Source organism: Gracilinanus agilis, chromosome 2 (assembly GCF_016433145.1).
Source record: "Gracilinanus agilis isolate LMUSP501 chromosome 2, AgileGrace, whole genome shotgun sequence".
NCBI classification, from domain to species: Eukaryota; Metazoa; Chordata; class Mammalia; order Didelphimorphia; family Didelphidae; genus Gracilinanus; species Gracilinanus agilis.
In genome coordinates, this window is record NC_058131.1 from 519,455,775 (window position 1) to 519,478,598 (window position 22,824).

The following is a 22,824-nucleotide window of genomic DNA, read 5'->3' on the forward strand; positions in this document are numbered from 1 at the left end:
TGGTACCTATTATGTGCTGCCACTGTGTTGAGTGCTTTATAATTACTATCTCATTTAATCCTCATAGTAACCCTTTAAGGTAGGGGCTGTTATTGTCTTGGAAACTGAGTCAAGAAAAAATTAAGTTAATTTCCCAGAGTCACAAAGCAAATAAATGGTTGAGGTCATATTTGAATTTAATTCTTCCCGACTCTGGGCCACTTTTGAGACCCAAAAGTCTGAGAACTGCTAACCCTTTGCCTCCTAAGTGAATACGTTTTGCCCAACCTTTTCTTAAGATTCAGAATGAGAAGGGATATCAGTCTGACTTTTTTCATTACAAATGAGACCCAAAGAAGTCACACAAGTAGCTGAGCTAGTAATTTAAAAGCACATCATCCCACCCTGAAACCTAAACTCTTCCCACTGCACTGCACTGCCTTCTAGTTCCATTCACACAGGTTTATTATGTTGCCAAATCTCATAAGAGACAAATATTCCACTGTCTTTTCTTGGCTGCTACCCTTGGATAGCAACAATCATAGAGTCTGGGAAGTTCTTTCTTTTGCCTGCCTAAATCCCCATTGCTTACAAATTTAGGTTTATTTCTGCCCTTTTCTTCATGGAGATGGTGAACATCTATTCAGTCTTCTTTATGACTTTGCTTCCTGTACTTGAAGACAGTAATAGTCATCATTGATCTTGGAGATTCCCTGTTGTTGATACTAACTCTCTTCTAAAGGATGAATTGTAATAAAGGTCCCCCCAAATGGCAAGATTTATCCCTGCCACCATGGCAAAATGCTACATTGTTATCCAACCTGCTGACTTGCTACATTTTTGAGGTATGGCAGATTGTGAGAGGGCAAGATTGCAAATACATTTGTGCACGTGGATTGAGGTGGAGCACAATAACAGTTTGGGTGGCTTTAACTCGAGTCCATTTCATGAAGTCACCTTCCACTTGCTGTCTTTTTTCTCTTCCCCCATAGACCAAAGTGCTAGTCCGCCAGGGGCCCAGGCGGACACTGCTAGCAGTGGGAAGTGGGTGTCTGGCTCCAGTGGGGAGGTTGTGAGCTCAGTGGTGGGATCTGTCCTGGGACCAGGGAGAGGAGGGGGTCATTGGTGCTCTGAAGTACCAGACGAGGCAGGGGAGGATGGGGCTGGTTCCCAGAGCCTCAAATGGAGGAGGGCCAGTTTTGAAGGTGGAAAGGAATTCTAGTTTCTTTATCTTGAGCCCCGGCAAGGATACTGCAGCCTTTGACAAGACTGATGTACCTGGTGATAGATTTGGAGGGGTAGAACTGACAGGCAGAAATAAGAATGATTAAAACACACACTTTACAAGAAGCAATTCCTTCCCCCTCCCCTCCTTCTTTCTGGTTTCTTATTAAGCCTTGATTGCTAGATACACTTCTTATTTCTTCCTGAGAACCTGATTGAAATCCTCTTAGCAGGGTTCTATAGAATATACTTTTAGCCATGCCAAATATTTTTAGTGACTTTTGTCATTCAGTGATTTCACTTGTGTACAACTCTTTGTGACCCCATTTGGGTTTTTGTTTTTGTCTTTTTGGGGACAAAGATACTCGAGGAGTTTACCGTTTCCTTTTACAGGTCATCTCACAGATGAGGTGGAGATGGCCTAGGCACCTCCCCTGAGGGGTTAAGTGACTTGTACAAGATCACACAGCTAGTGTCTTGGGGTTAAATTTGAACTCAGGTCTTCCTGACTTCAGACCTAGCACTCTATCCATTGTGCCACTTAGCAGCCAATTTTAAGTGATGCAATGTATTTAACATTTAGTCACTTACCTTATGATGAAGGCAATAATTTCTAATAGCTCATTTGTGAGGTTTGTGAAACATTTTACATGTGTTAATTCATGTGATCTTTATGACAGCCTTGTTAGGAAGATCACTGCCATTTCCCCCATTTTATAGATGAGGAAAACCGAAGTCCATTTACTTGAGGTTAAGTGACTTGACCATTCAAACCCAGGTCTTTGTGAATCCAAGTCTTTTTATCTTTCCACTTTGCCATGCTTCTTAGTTTCAGATAATGCTTGGCTATCTGCAAAAATAAAATCCATATTCAAAATGTGTAGAGGCAGCTCAGTATAACTATACTGTAGCAGCCACAAGGTCATTTCAATAGATATAGAAAAAGCTTCTGATAAAGTACAGCATTAAAATCTCTAAATATATAAATGAGGGACTTACCTGACTTCCAGGCTCATGCTCTTCCCATTATACTATTCTAGGTCAGGTTTTGCTCCGCAGTAGCAGGTGATTAATGACCTTTGAACTTTAGATTCCTCACTGATAAAATAGGGAAAATGATGTTAGCCTTCCCTCCGAAGGGTTTTTGTAAGGAGCTAATAATACTCAAAAACCTTTTGTGACACAACCCATACTGGCATGGGGTGATGGTTGCAATGTGGAAGAGAGAGGTGTGATGTGCATGAGAGGACTTGGTGACTGATCAGAACAGCAAAGGAGGCAGAGATGAAAGATTACTCTGAAGCTGGAGCTGGGGTAGGTAGGAAAATGAGTTCAATTGACAGAAATAAGGAAGTTAGGAAAGAGAGATGGTCTTAGTCATCGGGACTCCTCTCTCCTTCTCTTCTTCCTCCTCTCATTCCAATCTATTGGGAAGTCCTATTATAGTTCTACTTCTCTACTAGCTTTTGCCTCTCAGGTCTCCCTGCCACCACCCTAATTAAGGATTTAATCTCTTCTCATCTATACTGTAGCAGCCACAAGGTCATCTCAATAGATGCAGAAAAAGCTTCTGATCAAGTACAACATTAAAATCTCTAAAAATAGAAATGAGGGACTTTTTCACAAAAAATCATAAAATGAGCATCATATGAACTGAAGATTTCACTATAACCTTTTCCAATAAATATGAGAATAAATCAAGGATGTTCACTCTCCTCATTGTTATTCGATAAAGTTCTAGACATCTTAGCAACATTTCTAGCAAAAGAAAGAAAAGAAAGGATTAAAGATCAGTAAGGAGGAAATAAAAATACTACTGCTTGCTGATGATATGATGGTTTACCTATCAAGATCAACCAGGACTTAAATGGAGAGATATGAGAAGACACCCCAACCCACCCCTTTGTATAAGTGGGAGGTCCAAAGGTGAGACCTAGTGCACATGTTTTGGACTCTTTCCAGTGTATTCACCAATTGTACTGATTTTTCTTCCCTCTCAAAAAAATACCATTTTTTACAATGGGATGGATTTCTGGGATGAGAATAGGGAGAGTTACTTAGGATAACTATGATGATATAAGAATCAGAAAAGAGCAATAAAAATATTTAATTTTTTTAAAAGACATAATTTAGGTGCTTGCTTAGGACTTCCTCCACAAAGCCTTACCTTTTCTTTACCCCACTCCCAGGGCAAAGTGATCTTTCTCTTCCAGTGTTCATACCACTTTGCAATTATTTGGTATTATATATATATATATATATATATATATATATATATATATGTATGTATGTATGTATGTATGTATAAGTGTGTCTGTCTTTTCTTCCCTTAGATTTCCAGCTCCATGAGAGAAAAGTCACTCTTATATATCTTTGGAATCCTATTGGTATTAGCATAAGGCTAGTTGGATAAATGAATGAATATGAGTTAAATTGAAATCAGGGTGCATTTTCCTATAGGTATAATGGTGATTACCAGATCATTCTTTAAAAGCCATTTAAACTCCTTATAAATTTGAAGTACAGATCTGTTCCAAAAGTCAGTTATATATATATATATATCACTTTGGTTGCTGTCTTGGATCTTCTAGCTCCAAGTCCCTAGTCCCGATGCTGCCATGTTTCTCTCCTCCCCAGTACACATGCCATAGATACCAAGGTGATATTCCTAAAGTACAAAGCCTACCATGCCACAAAGCTTCAGTGTTTTCCAGACACCTGTAGGATAAAGTTCAATCTCTTCCATTGGCATTTAAAACCTTTACAGTCTGACTTCAGCCTAAATTTCCAGGCTTATTGAACATTAATTTCCTTTGCACATTCCATGTCCCAGCCAAACTAGCCTGCGTATTTAATATTCCATCTACAGGCTCTATACCTCATATTTGGAAAGCATAACTTCTTCACCTTCTCCTCTCTAATCCTCACAGTAATTTCTTTTTGCCTAAAATATTGCTTCATATAGGATGTAGACTCTGATTCCCCACCCGCAGTTGTGAATGCCCATCCCTTTCCTGAAAATACTTTTTATCTATATTTTTTCTAAATTCATGTCTGTAGTATTCATAGTGTTTTTCATGGATACTTCTTTGAATGAATGAATGAGACTGGCTCTGTCAAGGTAGAAATTAAAAATCAGTTGTGGAGTTTCAGAAGTGACTATTCTTCTGGCTTTGTCTATTTTGGATTTGAGAAAGAGAACTTGAGTTTGCATCCCAGCTCTGCCATCCCCTGAGAAAAAAAGTAGTATCTCTGCCATCCTGAGCTAGTTATCTCTAGGCCTCAGTTTCTTAATCTGAAAATCAGAGTGTCAGATTAAATGATTTCTAAAGTAAAGTCTCTCCTTGTTGTAAATCTATGATCCTGTCATCCCTTTATCTCTCATTATTTTCATCTAAGGCCTCAAAGCAATTCTTCTTCAATATTTTTGACCAGGATTTTTCTCCTTCCGTGGATGAACCGTGGAATCAAAGGAAAGCTCACATCTATGTTTCTCTTTTTGCTATCCCTAAAGTAAATACACAGCCTTTTAAAAGGTTTTCTAAGGGCTTTTATTGATGAAAATATAAAGCAAAAGGAAAAAAATCCTTTTGCTGTTGTCAGTGAGTGCCCTCTCCCATTATTTTTTCCCCTTAGAACCTATAAGAAAAGATTTAGGTGCATATAATGATAATTGGTTAAGAATGGTCAAAAGGCCAATATGACAGTAAAGAAAAAAATAAATGTTGGAGATGTGGCAAAATTGGAACACTAATACACAGTTGGTGGAGTTGTGAATTGAGCCAACCATTCTGGAAGGCAATTTGGAATTATGCCCAAAGGGCTTTAAAAGAATGTATGTCCTTTGATCCAGCACTGCCACTACTAGGTTTGTACCCCAAAGAGATAATAATGAAAAATGTTTGTACAAAAATCTTAATAGCTGCCCTCTTTGTGGTAGCAAAAAAAAAATTGGAAAATGGGGGGTGTCCCTCGATTGGGGAATGGCTGAACAAAATGGCATATGGTGATGACAGAATACTATTGTGCATTAAGGAGTGATAAACTGCTTGACTTACATATGAGCTGGAAAGACCTCCTCAAACTGATGTGGAATGAAATGAACAGAAGCAGGAGAACATTGTACGCAGAAATTGTAACATCGTAGGATGATCATATGTAATCAACTTTGTTACTAATAGCAATGTAATCATCCTCCCCCTCCCTGAAATCTACCTAGAGGGTCTGTGGCCCATAAGTCCTGTTCTGATGTTTTACCCTTTCCTCCTCCTGCCCTTCCCCCTTGCCAGCTCAGATCCTACCTCTGAAGTCAAAATAGCGCTGGAATGGAAATTAGGAGACTTGGGTTCTAGATTAGATTCCTTCACTAAAGGGTGGGGAAAGCTGGACTTGATAGCCTTGATGGTCACTTTCAGCTACATGTCTGTGATCATATGAATTATTTGTCAGCCAAAGATCCTTCCTTAGATAGAGATGGAAGTGCATGATGAGAAAATGACTTATATTTGAAGATGGGAAAATGAGAAGCAGCAAAGGTTGAAGCAAAGAAAAGGGGGGGGGAAAGAGGTAAGGTAAAAAATCCTAACAGGAACAGTTAGGAGGAAGAGAAGTCTCTGGGGTCCAATTCTACATAAAAGCCATATTAATATGGATCTTCATATTCTCAGTACATAACACAGTGCCCAGACCATAGAAAGCAATTAGTAAATGCTTATTGAAGGCTTGTCGACAAATAAATGCAGGAATGAAAGAAGTCAGGTTGTTTGACTGTACAGAAGTCCCTCCCACCCTTCTATTTAAACATTCAGTGTTTTTCTTGGTACTGATTTCAACCAAAAAATTAAATAAAATATTTGTAGTAAAGACATGTCATGCACTTAAATTATTTCATTAACTTCATATTTCAATGTATATAATTTTGAAAATCCCCGAGTGTATCTTAGCCTCACACATAGGTTTTCACCCATAAACTACAACAATAATAGCCAAAAGGAAGAAAGATAATGAGCCCACTCTAGCCTGGTTAAAGCCTACTCTTCCCTGGTGACTTCCAAGTTTGTTCTTTTTTATTTTTGCTGGGCTAAATGTAGGTGAACTTAAGTGCTCTGTTGCACAATCTCTTCAAACTCTAAATGTGGTTTTATTCAGGATTAATTGGAAGCTTTCACATTTATTTTATATTGTCTTTTCAAGTGATTTATACAGTTTTTAAACTTGAAAATCCAGACCTAAAAGTTAGGGAGACCTGGAATGAATTTCAAATGGCATTAGTACTAAGTGACTAATGCTATAAACATTAGTGAATACTCTACACAAATATTGTTTTTGAGATAAAGTGCACAGTGCTTTAAAAAATTGATACTTGGAATTCAGCCTATAATAGTATCTCCTAAGTAATCTAAACAATTTTAGGGTGTGGTACAAAAGAGTTTTTTGCATAAGGGTTTATAAGAATAGAGTGGGAAGGAAATGCTAAATTCACTGCCAGTTTCAAGTAGGAAGGTGGCCAATGTAGTTCTGAATGGCAAAGAAAAACCCACTGGTCATTGCTCTTAAAAAGATGGAAAATTCCTAATAGACTTTTCTATTTCTTTCTTTTTTCCTTCTTTCCATCTCATGCCTTCTTCTATCGGTTACTCTTTTTAAAAAAATGAAAAAAATGCAGATACTTGAGTGTTTAGCTTTTTCAAGGAACATATAGCTATCTCAAGAACATCTTTAATTTTGATTATTGCTCACAAGTCAGCTCAGTCAATTCACCAGATATTTATAAATTACCTACAACATGCCAGGCAGTTTTTTGTTTTAAGGGGATCTTTGCAAAGTACTTGGCAGTCAAAGACAAAAAGTGTTACAATCTCTGCAGGAAGGATCAAAAAAAAAAAAAGGATCATAACTGTAGAACTGAAAGGTATCTCAGAGGTCCTACAGATCAACTCTCTACGTAGAGATAAGGAATCTGATGCCCACAAAGGCGGTTTGCAATTTAATTGAGTACTGTAACAGATAAGGAAATAGGTGAGAATGTGGTAATGGCAAAGGAAAATTCTTGTCAAGTCAGTATGAAAAAAGAAGGGAGAAAAGATCTTTTAAAGTTATAAGAATCCCAAAAGGCTTGACAGAGAGACACACAGAGAGAAAGAGAGAGAGAGAGAGAGACAGAGACAGAGACAGAGAGACAGTGAGAGAGAGACAGAGACAGAGACAGAGACAGAGAGACAGTGAGAGAAAGTTGAGGAGAAACATTGTTCTAGGAGTTGGGGAGATGTTTGAGTAGCTACAAGCAGACTAAAGGGTTAAATATGAGATTTGACAACAGCTCAGTCTAGTTTGGCTGGACTGTGGAGAACATGAATGGGCTCAGTATGAAATAAGACTGGAAAAGTAGGTTAGAGCCAGATTGTTGTGGAACCTCAAATGCCAGGTTAAGCATTTGTTATGCTTTCTTAGATGCAGTAGACAGTCACTGAATATTTTTGAGCCAGGGAGCGATCAGCCTTGCACACTAAGAATATTAATTTGGCAGTTCTGAGAAGGAGAGATTGAAAAGGGAAGATAATTGATGCAGAGAAACCAGCTATTTTAAAAGTTGAGTTGAAAGGTAATGAGGGCTTGAAGAAGGGTAACAGCAGTGCGAACAAAGATATGGTTCCAGATGAAGGAGATATCGGAAGGGTAGAGGGGATAGGACTTTTAGACTTGGAGATGGGAAGACACGGATTAAATTTTTTCACCTGAAATAATAGAAAGTGGCACCTAGGAACATATTGTTTACCATAAACATACTTCATAAACTTAAAGATTTTCAGTGTTAAAATCTGGAGCAGAATTTATTATGGCTTAAGTAAGTCCCCCAAAGCAGGGGTAGCAAGCATGATCTCAGTCAAGGCAAGAATAAAATTTGAGATATTCTCAGGCCTCAGGGAATTATATGATAAGAGATAACAGTTATATAGTACTTTAAGGTTTAGAGAGCTTTACGTATATTCTCTCATTTGTTCTTCATAATAACCTTGTGAGGTAGTTGCTATTATCTTCATTTCACAAGTGAGGAACTGAAGCAGACAAACATTTAGTGACTTGAGCAAGGTCACATAGTTAGGAAGTATCTGACACCTGATTTGAATTTGGGTCTTCATCCTACCCATGGCTGCCCAAGGCATTTGACCTATAAATATTAAGTACTTAGTATTTGCTAGGCTAAATGATAGCACATAGTAACATAATCTTTTTTTTTTTATCATGCTACTATCTAGCTTTCAAACTTTTGCCTAATGCCTTTAGTTCAGAATCTTTAGCCTTGCATTCAAAATTTTTCTTACTCTATCTCCCAGTTCTCCATCACCCTCATCTTCTGCTCTTTCTCTATATGCACTCCATACTCTTTTGATACTAGAGCATTCTCTATTCCCTGAACAAAGAGCTTGGGAGGAAGTTGTAGAAGTTAACATGGTGGACATGCTGAAAAGTCACGAGTACAAAAAAGATCTTGGGAGGGAAAGTTCAAGTTCAATATCTTGAATGTAGAGAAGTGTTATGTGAAAATTGCTGGTCTTACAGGTTGGTGGTTATACTACATTGAAAATGGTTATTTGAATGGTGGAGATCAAGAATCTGTGATATGAGAGTGGCAGGGTCATCAGCATGAATGCTGATGTCATAAAGGATGATGGTAGAAGAGAGAGTGGAAAGATTTTTCCTATGAAAACTGTAGAGCTAGAATAATAATGGATTACTGAAGTAAGGATATTGATGCAAGGAGAAAAGCAAATTTATTTTAAAATTATCGTTTCTATCCATATGTTTCAATTTGTGGAAAATAGCAAAAACTCATTTTGGATTATTGGAATACTGCAAAGCTTCCAAAATCCAATCTGTTTCAGCCATTATTATTCATCCTCTCTGAAACAGTGAGGATTTCTCTCTTTCCTCTATTCAGTTTTTCCAAAAAACATACCTCTTAGACTTTTAATTCTTATGACAGGTTTCAACCAGTAGATATTTAACCTGGTTATAACCTTGTGAAAATTAGATTTACATAGTAGCCTGAAAATCTTGGTTGTTACTTTCTTTAACCTAGACTTAATATGTTAGCCAAAAATTAAAGCTGGACCCTTTGAAGCTTATGTAATTCAATGTATTTAGAGACAAAGATCCAATATTTAAAAGTGATGTTGATATTTCGAATCATTTTTTAAAAAAGTTAATAAATGGGGGCAGCTGGGTAGCTCAGTGGATTGAGAGCCAGGCCTAGAGATGGGAGGTCCTAGGTTCAAATCTGGCCTCAGACCCTTCCCAGCTGTGTGACCCTGGGCAAGTCACTTGGCTGCCATTGTCTACCCTTACCACTCTTCTGCCTTGGAGCCAATACACAGTATTGACTCCAAGACAGAAAGAAGGTAAGGGTTTAAAAAAAAAGTTAATAAACAAGGTACTTTTCCGAGCAAACGACAGACTAGAAGAATGTAAGAAACGCATAAAGATTTGTAGTGGCTCAGGCGTTCAGCAGACATGACATTCGCTTTCAGTAAAACTAGCAGAGGTAAAAAGAAAAAAAACTGTATCCTTTGATAAAACATTAAGAAAAATGATTTAGCACACATACAGCTGCATCATACAATGTTATGTTAACAACACAGTAAAGCGTCTGTTTTCTGATATTGTTACTATCAAAGGATATATAAAACAGTTTTACAATAAATACAAACAGCCAAATAACCTGGGAAGTGTTCGCAAGATTTTAAGACAACATAGTTTATTTTTTTATGTGAGTATGATTACTTGCCTGTTTAGCTGAAATTGATTGTAAATGAGCAAAATTGTTGTACAAACATGTTAACATTTCCTTTTATTACATTAGACTGGGATGTGTCTTCAGTGTCCTCTTTAATGCCTCATTGATTACATGGCACTACTTTTAAAAAGCCTAGTCTCCCTATTCAGATCTTAAGTGTGCCTAGCTCTCTTCCAAAGCTTCCCTGGGCTCCACATTTTTTCTTTTCTATTGGCAGACTGTCACATTGGAGGGCTTTCTGCCTTCTTCTTTTTTTTTTTTTTTTTTGCATATATACTGTTTCTTCTTTAAAATTTAGGTTCTTAGCCAGTATCACTAGAAAATATTTATTATATCCAGGTATGTAGTATTTCATAGTATTCGTAAAAGTTTCAATCTGCCATAATTTTGGATATTCATTCTTATTACCTTGAGTGGCTACCCTTCTCATTAAGAAATATAAGATTAGACAGTGGTTTTCTAGAACAACTTCTTCAATTTACCAAGGAAGAAATTGAGGCCAAGAGAGATTCAGTGGCTTGCCAAAGGCCATAGAGATAGTAAGTGACTGGATCAGGGTTCAAACTCAGGTTCTTTGATCCCATATTCCTTCGAACTCCCACTTTAAAACCAAGATCAAAAATCACTTCTTCCAATGATGAACTGATGACTACCTCCATAACCAGAAGTGATCCCTTCCTTTAAATTTTCATAGCATGCCTTCCCCCACACACACACATGCACTCATTATTATTTTGTATTGCATTTGTGCACATCTTTTCCCCACCTCTTATTCATCCACAGAGTCCTTGAAGGCAAGAACTTTATCTCTTTAATTCTAAACACATATATAATAACAATTTTGAATATGCTATTAACAAGTATAAACATACTTTATTACAGAATTAATATGTGCTTGGAACTATGTCAAGTCTTGGAGATACAAGGAAAATGAAATGCATGGCCCCTACCCCCAAGAAGCTTATATTCAAATAAGGAAGCCAACATGCCAACAGATATGTTCAAACAAGATATATACAGGGTAAATGGCAGATAGTCTCAGACGGAAAGCCCTTGGTCAGGAAGGTTAATAGGTGTGCTTGGAATTGTGTTTTACAGAAAGTAGGATTTTCATTGAGTTTTAAAGGCCGTAAGAGAACCCAGGAGGCAAAGGTGAGGAGGGGGAGCATCCCAGGCTTGGGGGATGGCTATTCTTAATCCATGGAGTACATAGGTGAGGAGCAGCAAGAAGGCCAAGGTCTCTGGACTGAAGAGGGGAGTCAAGTATGAAAACACTGGAAAGGTAGGAAGGGCTCAGGTTTTATGGGACTTTAAATGCCAAAGGGTGGATTTTATATTTGATCCTAAAGGTAATAGAGACTTTATTGAGTAGGGCATGATCAGACACACTTTAGGAAAAGCAGTTTGGTAGCTGAGTGGAGGCTGGATTAGAGTAGGGAAGGACTTGAGACAGAGAAGACCAAGTAGGAGGCCATTGAAGTAATTTCTGTGTGTAGTAATGAGGGCCAACACCATGGTGGCAGCTGTGTGGGTTAAGGGAGTGGGATGTAGTTGGGGTTTTGATAACCTGGAGCAAACATTAATTTAGTTTATCTAAGAATGGCCCGGTTGACATTTAAGATGTTTGTACCTTGCACAAAGCTGTCATTATTGTTCAGTTGTGTCTGACTCTTCATGATCTCATGGAATCCATGAGGTTTTCCTGGCAAAGATACTGGAGTGGTTTGCCATTTCCTTCTCCAGCAGATGAAGACAAACATGGTTAAATGAAGTGCCTAATCAGTATCTGAGATCAGAGTTGAACTTGAGTCTTCCTGATTCTAGGTCCAGTGCTTTATCCACTGAGATACTTAGCTGCCTCAAAGCTTTCAAAGAGACCTTAAAAAACCATCTGGGTCAAACCTCCATTTTACAGAAAAAATCTAGAGAGACTTAAGTGAAGGACATGTCATAAGATCATAGGTTCATGGATCTAGACCTGGAAGGGAACTTGGAGGTCATCTAGTTCCCTCCCCCCATTATTTAGATGAAGAAACCAAGGCACAGAAAGATTAAGGGACTTGCTGAGATAGTTAATGAAAGACTAAGAAGGAATTTTAAAATTCTGGTCTGGTTCTCATTTTAACATAATCCTCTGCCTCCCAGAAATTAAATCAGCCATTGGCAAAGCCTAGCTTAACTAACAATTTGAACCCTTATTTCCCAGGTACATACAAGAGTCCTTCACACTGTATTTTTCTAAAACTAGTAAACTATATTGTGGCAGAATCATATGTTGTGGAAGAGCCCTTCCCTTATCTCCTATTATCTTTGCAAAGACAAATGTTTTCTCTGACACTTATGCCTCCCACAATACTGAGAAACAAGGAATTTCCCATCAAAGCAAATCTAAATCTTTCACACATTAGCAGGAAACATTAAATGCAGGCCCTTACCCTGTTTTGTGTAGGTCAAAATGCAGTCCTGTGTTTATCCTATTAATTGCTTATTAAATACTTGTTTGGTGTGTTCTGTAATAAAATTATGCCTTTGGTTATATTTTGTGTCTCTGACATCTATATGGCTTATAAAGAACAATTTGGTAATAGAAAATAAATCACACACAACTCTAATTACACTGGCTTATGGTGGCAGTAGGTAAATGAGAATCCAGGGTTGGAGAGTTTTGTTTTTTTTTTTAAATCACTGTTCCTTCTCTAGATCTTCATGCATTCCTCAAGTGTTTATCTTTTCCCCTTTGCTTGGCTCATTTTATGCATTTAGAATGTAAGCCCTACAGCCAGAGACTTTATCATAGTTACCATAAATGGCAGTAAAAGTACCCGGAGCTCTAAGCAATGGGTGTATTTATATTGATGTAGTGAATAAGCAAATAATCCGGGTGATATTAAACTGTTTTCTTCTAGGTTTCTAGTGATGGTTCTGAAACACCAAAGCACAGTTTGAGAGTGATTTATATTTATAATACTCCTAGATCAGCAAAAAGGGCATATATTAGATCGTTGGAAAATGCTTATTTAGAAATTTATGTTCCCCAGTATCTGTCTTCATATTTATGCTTTGTGGACAATTTTAGCCTTTTCCCCTTCCCCCTCTTTAACTAGAATAATGAATCCAAGTGTCTTCCTGGGTTTATGGTTTAATGTGAAAAAAGCAATGTGACCATACCTTTAAAAGTATGAATTCTTTGCTACTTAGAAGCTATGTATCATTGGGTGAGTCTCTTGACTTCTCCAGGCCTATGTTTCCCCCTGTGGAAAATGAGTAGTTTGGGACTAGATGAACTAGGATACAATAGGGTCACGGGTTTAACATTGGAAGGGAGCTTAGAGGTCATCTTATCCTGTCTCATCATTTTATAGATGTGACTTTGCCCAAGGTCAAAGAGAGTAAAATGGAAGAACCACATTTTTAAACCCAGAGCCAAATTGAATACTTTTTCTATTATACAAGACTGATTTCTTTAGTTCTAAACCTTATGATCCAAATTGAGACCTTTGTTCTGACAATACTAGATTAATAGATATTATTAAGTATAATCTACTCTGTGCCATATTGTATTCTAGTGCCTGGAGGCATGCGTATAAATAGTGTAAAGGTTAATTTTAATGGTTGGACAATAATTACGTGAAATTGTGTGATCTCCAATATCTATTATATCTTGAGTACAAATATTTACCAAATGGAGAGGAAACAATAGAGAAATTTAAAGAGGTGGGTCTGCTTAATCCAGGCAGATATTAAATTAGTTCTCAACCAGAAAGGCTGGTGATCAGTAACTATGTGGCCTCCTGCAAGATGGAAGCTAGCCTCTTAGGAAACTAGGAAAGGAGTCAGCCTTTCACTCACCCAGCCAAGTAGTCCAGGAGTCAGAGTCTAAGTTGAAGCCAAACTCCAAGCCCACAATCCAAGCCACAGTCTCCAGTGAAGCTCCCTTGAAGACTTTCCCCAATTAGAAGACTATCTCCAGAAGACAATCTCTTCAGACTATCTTCTCAAAGACAACCTGCCCTGAGGGAGTTTGGGGCTTGCTTTTATGGTGACTTTTTGTCCCTGCCCCTCTTCTCAGGGGCCAATCACAGTTTCCAAATTGCCTTGCACTGCTCAGGGGGCAGTGTCTGTGGGAACCAGTTCTCACCTTCTGGAGGGGTGAATACTCATCAAAAGGGTTCACAGATTCCTGACTGATTGAGTTTCTGAGGGTTTAAACTCTGATCATAGGATTCACAAGTTTCAGGACTGAGTTAAAAGGGTGGAGCCCTCTAAGTAAGTGATTTATGAGTTCTCTAAGTACCTTGCTAGCTTCTCACCTAGTACTAAGTTGGGTGGTCAATCTTTTGTTGATTCAATTCAAAAGTAGACAAAGGAGAGTTAATCCAGTCTTCACAATCTAAGTAGGGGTACTTAAATTAGTGTTAATAAAATTGTTAACTCAGAAGAGACAAAGGGAATAAAGGATTCTCTTTCACAAGTGTAAACTCAGAGAGAACAAAGAATTCCCCTTTACAATAGTAAAATGATCTTTTCTCATAAGAATTTAAATTCCAAATAGGGAAGAGAATATATTTTAAAATATATGACCTAAATATAAAAAGCTTGGGGCTGAGGTAGATTCAAGAAAGGATTCATGTAGAAGGTAATTCCTGAGCTGCATTTCAAAAGACGAAAGGGAGTCTCTGGGGTAGAGGAAAGGAAGGATTTCATTCCAGGCATGTGGGAGCACCAATGCCCAGGCACAGAGAAGTCCTGCATCACCAAATGCTATTAGACATTTCAAACTGAATGTCCTGAACTCATTATCCTTTTACTCCCCCATCCCAAAGCCTCTCTCTTTGGCTGGATATGCAAATGAGAAAATAATATCCAATGAAGCTAAAGCAAGGGATTTATACCTTATCCCAGAGACAATAGGAGTTATGGAGTAGGGCAGTGAATCCCAAAGTGGGCGCCACTGCCTCCTGGTGGGTGCTGCAGCAATGGGGGGTGGGGGAGTAGTGATGGCCACAGGTGCATTTGGGGGCAGTGAATAACTGTAAGGGGGCGGTGATAGTATGTGACAGGGGGCGCTAAGTAATATTTTTTCTGGAAAGGGGGCAGTAGGCCAAAAAGTTTCAGAACCACTGGAGTAGGGGAATCATATGGTCAGATAGCTATCCTTAATATAGTACTTTTAAGGTTTGCAGAGCACTTCACATATATTCTCTCATTTGTTCTTATTCATGGTCAAATCTGTGTTAAAGGAAAACTACTTTTGGGGCAGGTAGGTAGCAAAGTGGATAGAGAGCCAGGCCTGAAGTTGGGAGGACATGGGTTCAAATTTGACCTCAGAAACTTCCTAGCCGTGTGATCCCTGGGCAAACCACTTACCCATAATTGCTTAGCCCTTCCTGCTCTTCTGACTTGAACCAGTGCTTAGTATCAGAAAATAAGGGCTTTAAAAAAAAAAAAGAAAAGAAAAAAAAACACCCTACTTTTGCAACAGTGTATAGGATTGGTTAGAGAGGATGGAAAGACCTTGGGGGCGATTAGGAGTCTGATAATCTTGGTGAGAGATCATGAGGACCTGAACTAAGTTGAAAGGATTGAATATGAAAGATGTGGAATTAGAAACAACAAAAGTTGTCAACTTTTTGGGCATATGAGTTGAAGGAAAGTGAGAAGATGATGTTGAGGTTTCTCACCTGGGAGAAGGAAGGGTGGCCTTTGGCAAAAACTGGAGAGTTTGAAAAAGGAGAGGCATTTGGGGGTGGGGTGGGGTAAGAGGATAATGAATTCAATGTGTTCAGTCATGAATGAGTTCAATAACCTCAATGAATTTAGTAAACTCAACTGAGTTTAACATGTCTTCAGGACATTCAGTTTGAAATATCTAATAGCAATTGGTGATGCGGGACTGAAGCTCACGGGAGAGATTGAGGTTAATGATAAATTATATTAATGTGACATATGGCATGATACAGGCAATATCCTTTCTGGGCTTTGTGTACCACAAGCTTCACATTGTTTGTGTTTGTGCCCTGGGAAATAGGTAGTGCATCTGACTCTAAGGTAAAATGGGATGAAAAGAGAGACTGACCTTGAGAAAGGCCAGAATGTGAATATTTTGGAGTTTGGGTGAAGATGGAATTTGTTAAGACTGACACCATGAAGACTTTTTATGGTGGAGTTCAAGGCAGTTAGGTGGCACAGTAGATAGAGCTCAGGGCCTAGATTCAGGAAGCTTTGAGTTTTTTGAATTTGATCTCAGCCACTTACTAGCTGTGTGACCCTGGGCAAGTCACTTCATGCTGTTTGCCTCAGTTTCCTCATCTGTCAGATGAGCTGGAGAAGGAAACAGCAAATACCTATGGTATCTTTGTCAAGAAAACTCCAATTGAGGGCATGGAAGAGTCAGATATGACTGAAATGACTGAATGAAAATTCCAGCTCCATTTTATCATACTTCTTTATTACTCTTAGAAGCTACAATAAGGTCCCTTTTTTCTTACCAATCCCAGCTTTCATGTGTATAAAACAGAATCAAATATCCAGGTGGTAGTAACTGTGAGGTAAGTAGTTTACATGTAAAATGTTTTTAAAGCTCTGATTTTGCCTTCAGAGGCAAGATCTCTGCAAGCTTGATAGGCTCATTTTCTGGCTAATTATGCTAAGTAATAATACAGTCATTTATTGAGAAACATTGTTAAAGATTACCTTGATTTCAGTGTTATTATCTAACTATTTCTGTTAGCTATTCCTATTCATCTTAAGTAGGTCTCTGAAAATATTGGTTTAAAACTTGTTTCTTGCATATTTATATGTATGTATGTATTTATGTATATTTAAAAAACATTGTTTCTATTTAAATTGGAGTGTTAAATATGTGCTTTTATTTTAACAGGTTTTGGGTCTCATCCAAAATATGAGTGTTTTCCAGTGTCCAAAATGTAAACATGAAACTCATATTTTTGGTGCTGATGGTGCAAAGAAACTAGCAAAAACCCTTGGCCTTGATGTTTTAGGTAAGAACAATGTTTTGTTTTGTCCTATTTTGAGAGAAAGCAGCCTACAAGGTCCTGGGGAGATATGGGAACTATCTAAGGAAATAAAAGCATTTGGTTCATGCCTTTAAGTGAGAACATTCTAGTGCTGGTCTTTGTGATGTCCTTTCATTAGCTTTTTAGAATGCTCTCAGGAAGAGGTATATTATGAATTAGGATCTGAAGATACTAGATTTAAGAATTAGAAGGTAACTTAAAGGTGCATCAGTAAAACCCTCACATTTTAAAGATGAGGAACCTGAGGCTCAAGAGTCACAAGTTAAGTGACTTGTCAATGTCACACATGTAGTAAATGAAAGTTGGGATTCGATCCCAGATTCTTGGATTCTAAATGTTGTTCTATTTCCTGCCTATCACTGCCTCCTCTAGTGAGGAGATTTGCTATGTTACCTAATATGATAACTGCCCTAATAGTTTATACAGTTGACAAACAAGCACTTAATATATTGCAGGCACCATACTAAATTCTGAGGATGCAAAGAAAGGCAAAAATATGGTCCCTGCTTTCAAGGAGCTCACTAATGTAAATGGGGGACCCAACATGCAAATAGTTAGGTATATACCAGTTACATGCACTGTAAATGGAAGGTAATATCTAGTTTTAGTTTTATAGAAGAGTTTTATGAGCTGTTACAAACTATGATTGGGAAAATTATATATTCAGGAGGCAATTGGCAATTTGAGTGTCAAGTCAGGGTCATATTGATCAATGTATCAAAGGATATGGGAAAACACTTATATAGAAGGCTATCCATTAAGATTCCATGCAAATTTTAGATCTTGGTGTATAACTAAAGACATTTATGGATCTCCTTGGTTAAGGAAGTACAATTTACTGCCTTCTGTGATTTTGCTATTTTACTCTCATTTTTATATAGAAAAGATACCTGAACTTAATGTTATAGTTAGCTTCGAATTCTAAAACGAGTTAGTTTTAGAGGAACTAAAGGTTAGTGTGTCATATGTATTAAAATGATGATTTTATATAAAATATTGTATGCCAAACTCCACTAGCAACTTAATTCAGTTTTTAAAAAAAAACTGATTTAGGTATTGGCCTAATTATGAACGAATATCTAGGCAGAGGGAAATGCTGGGTAGCAGATTAAAGAGACAAAGAGAGAGTGCCTTTGAATTATTAACCATTAGTACTTTTAAAAAATTTTATGGTTAAGATCCCCGAGAGATCAAAGAATTGCAAAATATTACCTACTGTAATTGAGTTTGCAATGGTTGGAGTTAAACACTATTGTTGTGGTGCATTTGCCTCAATACCTAGGTGAATACTAATGAAGTATTTTGATATATTACTATAATTATATCCAGTAATTATACTCTATAAATGTTTTTCATTTACCTAACCTAAGAAGTTCAATTACCTAAATCTACATGCTAACATAAGAGAATGACACCTAGTTGTAAAGAAAAGTAAATACATAATTAGAGGGGCACTATTAGCTTATATTAGCAATGGTACAGGATAAAGTCTGTGTATTTGATTTTAGCCTGTAACTAAGAAAAATTCAGCAATATACCAACCACTGTGTCATCTTTAGTGGTGTCTGCCAAAGCCTGTATTGGTTTTCAAAACAAAAACAAAAACAAAATAAGCATTACCTTACTCAGGAATTTTAGTTTTGCCATTTTTAGAAGACTCATTTGTGTATCATTTATACTGCTACTCTTGTGTTTATCTTCTTTGTGTATTTGAGGTGTGCCAAGTATGTTTCTGGTCCTATGAAAAATGCTTTCCCTACATTTATGGAGCTAATTCCAAGGATGAGAGAGGTGATCAGGCACCCTTCCCACTGCCCATTCTCTAACACTTAGCAGAAAATGCTCTTTAAGCAGTTATATGGTGTCACCTTTTTGTCACTAAAGTCTTAAGCTAAGCCTGATATAAACTCACATAATTTCTGACAGTTTATTAAAGAATATAAATTATACCTAGCTAGTCCAAAGAATTAGACAGCTGTTTAGCCTCCCATGGAAGTCTTTCTAGTTGAGGAACATGCTTCCCCAAGAATATAGGATTTGGCCCACCATCATCCTTTTCAATGTTAAAAGCTGGAACAGTATCTGTTGAAGGTTACAACAATGTGATTTGTCACTAGACTTCTCATGATCATATAGAGAAAAGGCTTTCTTTCTAATGTCACTATCAATTAGGTTCCACTTTACATGGATAGTTTAAGATTTAAAAGAACTGATTTAGAGGGCAGCTGGGTGGCTCAATGGATTGAGAGTCAGGCCTAGAGATGGGAGGTCCTAGGTTCAAATATGGCCTCAGACACTTCCTAGTTGTGTGACCCTGGGCAAGTCACTTAATCCCCATTGCCTAGCCCTTACTATTGTTCTGCCTTGGAACCAATACACAGTATTGATTCTAAGATGGAAGGTAAGGGTTTAAAATTTTTTTTTTAAATAAATAAAAGCACTGATTTAGGGACAGTGTTTTCTGCCCTCATGATTTCATTTATGGCATCTCAACTGGATGCACATTCCTGACCATCTTTGGTCTTAGATGTAGGCATCTATTATCCAGAGTGAAAATCTTTGATAGCCTGGTGCTCCTAACCTGTCAATGGTGTCAAACTCAAGTAGAACAAGGGCCATTAGACCATAAATAAGGATCTCTAGGCCATACATTGACTTCATTTTGAAGTATAATATTATCTATGTTTAATTGTATTTTTTTCATTGTGGTAAATATTTCCCAGTTATATATATATTTTAAAAATCTCATCTTCCTTGAAAGGGGATTGTCATCTCTGATCAGGGAGTCTGTTCAACTTGGGAATCCTGAGAATGGCCCTGAACATTGGTATTGGTACTTTAGAGTACAGGGGCAAAATCTTTTTTCAAAAGTTATAAAGAAAAAACTATTAAATTTTTAGCATGTAAAGTTAGGTTATAAGTGACTATGCTTCCGAAGATCCCTTTAACTCAACATGAAAGCAAAAAAATTACAATAAACCATATTTAATAAAAATCCTAACATCTAGAAAACATATTTCTCTCAAAAGGAATTGTATTTTCATTTTCTGTTTGTTGCTGCTGTTGTTGCCATCTTTAATCTTAAGAGTAATGATTTTATCCATCACTTGCATAAGGAGAAATTAATATATTAATAGCAGCTCAAGTCGAAGTATGACAAAGTCAAATAAGGTTCTGACAAATTTTTTAAGTTGTTCAGGACAGTGTTTCCATGTAATTGCAATGGCTGGGGAATTTTATTTTATTTTATTTTATTTTTAAACATTTATTAATATTTATTTTTTAGAAAAGTTAACATGGTTACATAATTCATGCTTTTACTTTCCCCTTCACCCCCCTAGCTCCCCCCCCCACCCATGGCTGATGCGTGTTTCCACTGGTTTTAACATGTGTCATTGATCAAGACCTATTTCCAAATTGCTGATAGTTGCATTGGAGTGGTAGTTTCGAGTCTACATCCCCAATCATGTCCGCCTCAACCCTTGCGTTCAAGCAGTTGTTTTTCTTCTGTTTCCACTCCTGTAGTTCTTCCTCTGAATGTGGGTAGTGTTCTTTTCCATAAGTCCCTCAGAATTGTCCTAGGTCATTGCATTGCTGCTAGTACAGAAGTCCATTATTATTCCATTTTACCACAGTGTATTGGTCTCTGTGTACAATGTTCTTCTGGCTCTGGTCCTTTCACTCTGCATCAATTCCTGGAGGTCTTTCCAGTTCACATGGAATTTCTCCAATTTATTATTCCTTTGAGCACAATAATATTCCAACACCAGCATATAACACAATTTGTTCAGCCATTCCCAAATTGAAGGACATACCCTCATTTTCCAGTGTTTTGCCACCACAAAAAGCGCAGCTATAAATATTTTCGTACAAGTCTGTTTATCTATGATCTCTTTGGGGTAAAATCTCAACATAGTTCCAAATTGCCAGCCAGAATGGTTGGATCATTTCACAACTCCACCAGCAGTGCATTAATGTCCCAATTTTGCCACATCCCCTCCAGCATTCATTACTCTCCCCTTCTTTCATTTTAGCCAATCTGCTAGGTGTGAGGTGATACCTCAGAGTTGTTTTGATTTGCATTTCTCTAAGTATTAGAGATTTAGAACACTTTCTCATGTGCTTATTGATACTTTTGATTTCTTTACCTGAAAGTTGCCTATTCATGTCTCTTGCCCATTTATCAATTGGGGAATGGCTTGATTTTTTTATGCAATTGATTTAACTCCTTGTATATTTGAGTAATTAGACCCGTCAGAGTTTTTTGTTATAAAGATCTTTTCCCAATTTGTTATTTCCTTTCTGATTTTGGCTACATTGTTTTTATTTGTACAAAAGCTTTTTAGTTTAATATAATTAAAACCATTTAATTTACATTTTGTAATTTTCTCTAACTCTTGCTTGGTTTTAAAATCTTTCCTTTCCCAGAGATCTGACAAGTATAAGTGTTCACTTAACTTATTTATAGTTTCCCTCTTTATATTCAAGTCATTCACCCATTCTGAATTTATCTTGGTGTAGGGTATGAGATGCTGATCTAAACCTAATCTCTCCCATATTGTTTTCCAAATTTCCCAGCAGTTTTTGTCAAATAGTGGATTTTTGTCCCCAAAGTTGGGCTCTTTGGGTTTATCATACACTGTCTTGCTGATGTCATTTACCCCAAGTCTATTCCATTGATCCTCCCTTCTGTCTCTTAGCCAGTACCATATCGTTTTGATGACTGCTGCTTCATAGTATAGTTTAATATCTGGTACTGCTAGGCCCCCTTCCTTCACATTTTTTTTCATTATTTCCCTTGATATTCTTGATCTTTTGTTATTCCAAATGAACTTTGTTATAGTTTTTCCTAATTCAGTAAAAAAGTTTTTTGATAGTTTGATAGGTATGGCACTAAATAGGTAAATTAATTTGGGGAGAATGGTCATTTTTATTATGTTATCTCATCCTACCCGTGAGCAATCAATGTTTTTCCAATTGTTTAGATCTAGTTTTATTTGTTTGGAAAGTGTTTTGTAGTTGTTTTTGTATAATTGCTGTGTTTGTTTTGGTAGATAGATTCCTAAGTATTTTATATTGTCTAGGGTGATTTTAAATGGTGTTTCTCTTTTTATCTCTTGCTGCTGTGATGTGTTGGAAACATATAGAAATGCTGATGATTTATGTGCATTTATTTTGTATCCTGCCACTTTGCTAAAGTTGTTGATTATTTCTACCAGCTTCTTAGTTGATTCTCTAGGATTTTTTAAGTAGACCATCATATCATCTGCAAAGAGTGATAGTTTAGTCTCCTCATTGCCTATTTTGATACCTTCAATTTCTTTTTCTTCTCTAATTGCTACTGCTAGTGTTTCTAGTACAATGTTAAATAATAGAGGTGATAATGGGCATCCTTGTTTCACTCCTGATCTTATTGGGAAGGCTTCTAATTTATCCCCATTGCATATGATGCTTGTTGATGGTTTTAGGTATATACTGTTTATTATTTTTAGGAAAGATCCTTCTATTCCTATCCTTTCCTGGGTTTTCAATAGTAATGGATGCTGTATTTTGTCAAAGGCTTTTTCAGCATCTATTGAGGTAATCATGTGATTTTTGTTTGTTAGACTGTTGATATGGTCAATTATGTGGATGGTTTTCCTAATGTTGAACCATCCTTGCATTCCTGGTATAAATCCCACCTGATCATGGTGGATGGTCCACTTGATCACTTGCTGGAGTCTCTTTGCTAATATTCTATTTAAGATTTTTGCATCTGTGTTCATTAGGGAGATTGGTCTGTAGTTTTCT

The 22,824-nt window shown here is 37.2% G+C and overlaps 1 protein-coding gene across 1 annotated transcript in view; it reads left to right on the plus strand.

Moving 5' to 3' along the window:
- NUBPL (nucleotide binding protein like) overlaps window positions 1-22,824 on the plus strand; it is a 358,007-nt gene that overhangs the window by 299,501 nt on the left and 35,682 nt on the right. The window contains 1 exon segment of the mRNA XM_044660005.1: window positions 16,878-16,998. Within this exon segment, the coding sequence (XP_044515940.1) occupies window positions 16,878-16,998 (121 nt within the window).